Below are 6000 nucleotides of genomic sequence, written 5' to 3'. Positions count from 1 at the left end.
GACACAGCAGTGCTGCAGGAGTTTAAACACCTCAGTGTCGCTGCTGGACTGAGAAAATTCCACCAACCAAAAATATCCAGCCAACAGCGTCCTGTGACCCCTGATGAAGGACTAGAGGATGACCAACACAAACTGTGCAGCAGCAGATGAGCTGTCGCCTCTGACTTTACATCTACAAGGTGGACCGACAAGGTAGGAGTGTCTAATAGAGCGGACAGTGAGGGGACACAGTGTTTAAAAACTCCAGCAGCACTGCTGTGTCTGATCCACGTCAGTGTCACTGCAGTGCTGAGAACGATCCACCACCCAAATAATACCTGCTCTGTGGTGGTCCTGTGGGCGTGACTATTGAAGAACAGGGTAACAGAGTATCAGAGAAACAGATGGACTACAGTCTGTAACTGTAGAACAACAAAGTGCTCCTGTATGATCAGTGGAGCTGATAAGATGGACAGTAAGTATTGATACAAGGAGATGGACTTAATGAAGGGGCCAGTCAGTGTAATTTAATATATATTAAAGTACTAATTGTGTACAGGCTTTGAGTTTGTGCTGTTTACGTTTAAGCCATTTATGTTTCACTGCTGGCAAAACAGTAAAGCATTGTTTGTCTATAACTATGTTTCATTTTTTATCATATACAAATGATTTTTTTCTCATTCTAAGTACTTTAAAATTAGCGTTTGTGTTTGGGAGTGACTGTCAATCGGGCCCAAGTATGATCACATGTGTTTGATCACAGGTGGTTGGGATAGTGTAGCGGGTAACACCTCTGCCCTCTACACTGTAGACTGGGGTTCAATCCCCACCTGGGCAAAACACCCTACACTATACCAATAAGAGTCCTTGGGCAAGACTCCTAACACCACCTTGGCCTTCCTGTGTAAACTGATCAAATTGTAAGTCACTCTTGATAAGAGCGTCAGCCAAATGCTGTTATTTCTGTGGGTTCAGTGCAGCTCTGCTTTTATAGTAGCTCAAAACAGTGGAAATGTCTGATGCTTTATTTTCATGTGAACAGGTACCTGAGCAGCCTTCCATGTCTTCAGGTGCTCGGGACAGTATTTCTTCATGCTTGGCTGAGCTCTTGCTCAGCGATCGATTTCTTATAGAACGTCAGTGATGCTCCACTCTGCTCTCTTTCCTCCGCTGTCAACGTCAGCAGTCTTGTGGCTAATTAGCAGCCTCAGCTTGTCCACGACGGCTCATCCGTCTTCTCCATTCACCCGCGATTGGCCAGTAATGACCCTAATGCTGAGAAGAGAAGAGCCCGTTTTAACCGTTAAAATATTAACCATTATTTTTTTTATGAATTGAAATCAGTAAACGTGTTTTTTGGACACACATGTAAAACTTTCAGAAGCTTATTTAAATTTTTTTTTTTAAGTTGCAGTTTTGATCAAGAAAATCTGTTTTATGTTCCTGTGTTTCAGGTCATCACAAACCTGGTGAAGATGTTAAAAGCACGAGACATCAGAAGGCCCTTCTGCCCAGGGGGTCACTGGCTGTCCGAAGAGGTCAACATCAGGGCTGATAAGGTGCTTCTGCTGCAGGAACTAAAAAAAAAAAAAAAAACGGTCACTTACATCTGTTCTGATGTGCTTCTTCAGGCAGATGAGCTGATTGTACATTGGAGATTTGGTTGAACTGAATTGAGCTGAATCAAATGGAACTGGGTGTGCTTAGTAGCTTTAGGGCAAATTTGTACCGCTTTTAAATGGCACAGTGCACAAAGAAAGAACTGAACTTCAAACTTATAACTGTTGCTGTGCAGGCTAACGACTGCTTGGGTTATGTTCACACAGCAGATGTAAAAGTGGCCCAAATCTTTTTCCTCTAATGTGACACAGATGTGTCTGTGTGTCTGTGTGATCAGCGAAAAAACACAGTGAATTTTCAGTTCTGATCTGAGACGCTTTCATATGTGGTGCTGAAATCCGATCCGTATCCGATCTGCGGCGACGCGACTCCGTCTGAACGGCCTGAACGGTCATTTCGGGCCGCTCCGGGTTCAAAGAGAGTTCAAGAGAAGTGGATGATCGCGGCCGGAGAACGAGGCTAAAGTCTCGAAGAACGGTTAAAAGTCTGAAAGCAAGGTTTAGGAATCCGAGGGCGCGAGCCAAAGAAGCGATCGTGGCCGAATGACGTACCTTCTTTTTACAGCGAGCTCGAGCACGTTCCGGTCGATGAGCCCAGCTGTCAGTGATGCTGGTGAAGATGAAACTGAACCTGTTTGTTCATAGTCACGATTGTTTATCTCTGCACGAGAGCGCCACGTGAAGCAACGTGAGGCGTTGTTCTTTTGCGCATGCAGCTCAGTTTAGGAGCTGATCTGTTCAGACTGATGAACGTACAGGTCACTTTTTTAAAAAATTGTGAACATCCACCCATCCATCCATTTTCTAAGCCGCTTCTCCATCAGGGTCGCGGGAGGGTGCTGGAGCCTATCCCAGCAGTCTTCGGGCGAAAGGCAGATGGTTGCGATGGACTGGAGACCTGTCCAGGGTGTATCCTGCCTTTCGCCCGAAATTGTGAACAGCCCAACAAAAATATCGAATTTGGTGAGAAAATCGGATTTTACCTGCTGTGTGAACGTAGCCTATTATGACAGGTATTTAAGCTGATTGCAGTTATTTAAGGTGATTTTGAGTATTTTCCACCGGTGTTGGCTTTCACAATAATATATTTACATCACAACGAAAAGAACATGTCAGCTTAAGTTTCCATATATATATATAACAGACACTGTATGTCTTTTGGTAGAGCATCTGAGGACTAAGAGTAGTATTCACATGTACCATACAATAAACAAGAATTTATAGTTCCTAAATTTCCTTCGGGATCAATAAAGTATCTATCTATCTATTTAACTTATGGGAATTAATCATCAACGTAAATTTCAGGCGTAGCCAAACTAAAACTACAACAGAAACTTAAAATAGTTGTTTTTCAAACGATCCCCTTTCTGTTAAAGCCCTTAGTTACTTTATTGAACCTTGAAAGCCAGGCCTGGGTCTTGATTTGTTGCCCATTGCTGATGCAGTGCTTGTGCATGTTTTTCAGGTGACCCAGCTCTACGTCCCCTCTGCTAGACATGTGTGGAGAACCAGGCGGATGGGTCGGATCGGACCTCTTCAGTCCACGCTAGATGGTGAGAAATGTGAAGCAGACGTTGCTGCCCTCTCTATCAGTTATCTGGATTACTATTGACCCAGACATAATGATTTATCGATATACTTAATGGCATATTGACATATTCCGAGTTGATTAGTTAATTAATTAGTTAATTAATTCTGTGCTCTTCAGTAACAAAGCCTTGTCTGAGATTCTGTTTGTTAGAAGGAGAGCTTATAAATGGTCATAGAGTTTGAAAAGCTTGGATGAGGAAAGTGCATTAAACAAGTAATCAGCAGAAAAGCCCAACAGTATTGAGCTTGTGTAAGTCTAATAGCCCATTTGTGTTAGCATTCGTTTCAACCAGCGGCTCAGCATGCATGGTGTGAAAACGAACCAATAACAGCATCTAGTGTGGTACTCTGGGGCATAGGCGCTTAAAAATTCAATTAGCCTAAGGCAAGTCACATCTGGCCCCCTGTTTGTCCAGACCCCTTTCATTTCCCTAAATGGACGTTTGCATTGGTGACGAATGGCCCTCGTATTGACCATGCCACACCATAATTCTCTCCCCGCGATGGCGTGTTGATAGCTGCATCAGAGAGAGAGAGAGAGGGAGGATTGACTAATTGAGCAGAATAATTGTAGCAGCATGGTGGACAAATGATGCATCTCTGCTGCTGTTCCGGCACTTTCTATCCCCCTCTGCTGCTCGAAACGTCTTGAGGACGAAGTTTTAATCCAAAACAAACGTCCCCGTAATGACCGGAGTGGACAGGTGCGCGGACAGAGGGCTACCGAGTTAATTAAAAGTGTTTGGCGGCCAAGAGAGACACAGACTTGAACGGTCTTTAATGGGGACACTCTGTAAATACTGATTCCTGCTAGCTGCTGGAGTTTACATCCAAAGGATGCCTTGTGGCTATTTCACTGCTCCATCAGGTGGACCATGATGTATGTTCTTTGGGCTGATTGTTCTGATAACCCTGCCCACCTCTTGAGGAGCATCCGTGTTATTCTACTGTCGTGCAGTGACTCTTAACTTACAGTTGAGACCACATGGAGTGACAGTTACCTGAACCCTGCCACATAATACTGACATAATCATGTTAGAAACATGTCAGATGTCATACGCTGCCATTAATTTCGTTCAGATTGTGTTCAGTAATATGCACTATGTGGCCAAAGGTATGTAAATGGCCCTCATAATTACTAGAGGCGTTTCATCTACACACATTACTAACAGGGTGTATGAAATCAAGCACATGACCATGCAATCTCCATAAACAAACTCTGGCAGAGTCTTAGGATTCCACCTTTGCTACAAGTTAGTTCATGAAATTTCTGACCTGTAAGTGCTATTACTGTGCAAAGGAAGCGTCTCCATAGCTGAGCAGCTACACAAAGGGCTCTGATCACTGTGCACAGTGCCAATCATCGGATGAAATGGTGTAAAGCACGTGCCATTGGACTCTGGAGCAGTGGAAACCTGTTTTCTGGAGTGATGAATCGCGCTTCGCTGTCTTCGCAGTCTGATGGATGAGTTTGCGTTTGGCGAATGGAAGGGGAACGTTACTTACCAGAATGCATAGTTCCAACAGTAAAGTTTGGTGGAGGAGGGATAATGGGCTGGGGCTGTTTTTCAGGGGTTGGGCCCCTTAGTTCCAGTGAAGGGAGATGTTAATGTTACAGCATGTTAAGACATTTTAGACAAATATTTTTGGCAGCAGTTTGGGGACTTTCCTGTTCCAGCGCTGTGCACAAGTCGAGGTCCATAAAGACATGATTTGACGTGGAGGAACTCCAGTGGCTTGCACAGAGCCCTGACCTCAAGCCCAGTGAAATTGAAATGAAATTGATTTGAATTTACAACCATTTGTCTCTGTGTTTGCACATTGTGAAATTAAACCTCTGCATTTAACCCATCCATGCAGTGAAACACCCACCTACATGCACACTAGTGAGAACACACACACTAGGGGGCAGTGAGCACACTTGCCCGGAGCGGTGGGCAGCCCTATCCACGGTGCCTGGGGAGCAGTTGTGGGTTAGGTGCCTTGCTCAAGGGTACGTAAGTCATGGACTGTCAGCCAAGGGGATCGAACCGGTCACAGTGCTGGTTCCCTAACCTCAAGCCCACGACTGCCCACCTTTGGGATGAACTGGAATTGTCGATTGTGAGCCAGACCTTCTTGTCTAACATACCTAATATAATTACAGCCCACCGGTTAGTCTCATACTGTATGTGTGCTGATTTAGGCTGAGCTTTATGCCAATTGGCCCAGTATGGTAGATCTCCAGATTCAGGGTTGACCTCCTCAGTGTAGGCTACTGTAAATTCTGTGTTATGAGGTCTGTATGATTGTCTATCCTTTAGTTTTCAGTCATAGATTAATGGAAGAGATGGAGGAATAGGTCTATCAAACGATAAACATGAGTGCTGCTTATTTTCCTCCACAGTTGGGCTGGAGCCTCCACCACTGTCTGTATCAGAAGAGAGACACCTGGCCATTCTCACAGAGCTGCCTTTCGTCGTGCCCTTCGAGGAGAGAGTAAAGGTGTTACAACTTCTTATCTCCATTTATTGGTTGGCTGCTAATATTGGCTGATGTTGAGGTCCTGCAAATAGAACGGTATTGGGGAAATTATGATGTAGCACTGATAATTAATGGCTTATATTTACAGCAGGTAATGAGCCTCTAGGGTGTAAAGAAACTGTCAAAAACTGCACTTTTGAAAATCGAATGGTTTCTTGCCAGTTTTCTTAGAAATTGCAAAAGTGATACATTTGTTGACATTTACCACAGCAGTAAAATCTCAGCCGGTTAATGGAAACGTAAACACTGCATCATGATTAAAATAGCAAAAATATGTAAAATGCTTCCA

At 44.1% G+C, this 6000-nt stretch overlaps 1 protein-coding gene across 2 annotated transcripts in view; it reads left to right on the top strand.

Annotated features, from left to right (window-relative positions):
- ube3c (ubiquitin protein ligase E3C) overlaps positions 1-6000 on the top strand; it is a 62749-nt gene that overhangs the window by 35659 nt on the left and 21090 nt on the right. Inside the window, exons 15-17 of one of the 2 annotated variants that reach the window (XM_037533773.1) lie at positions 1426-1538; positions 3064-3151; positions 5575-5672. In XM_037533773.1, coding sequence (XP_037389670.1) covers positions 1426-1538; positions 3064-3151; positions 5575-5672 — 299 coding nt within the window. The remainder of the gene's footprint in view (positions 1-1425; positions 1539-3063; positions 3152-5574; positions 5673-6000) is intronic. The other variant, XM_017721763.2, reaches the window with a different exon arrangement.

Source organism: Pygocentrus nattereri, chromosome 2, assembly GCF_015220715.1.
Source record: "Pygocentrus nattereri isolate fPygNat1 chromosome 2, fPygNat1.pri, whole genome shotgun sequence".
Classification (NCBI taxonomy): Eukaryota; Metazoa; Chordata; class Actinopteri; order Characiformes; family Serrasalmidae; genus Pygocentrus; species Pygocentrus nattereri.
Note: the sequence above shows the minus strand (reverse complement) of the source record. Positions and strands in the feature narration are given on the sequence as shown.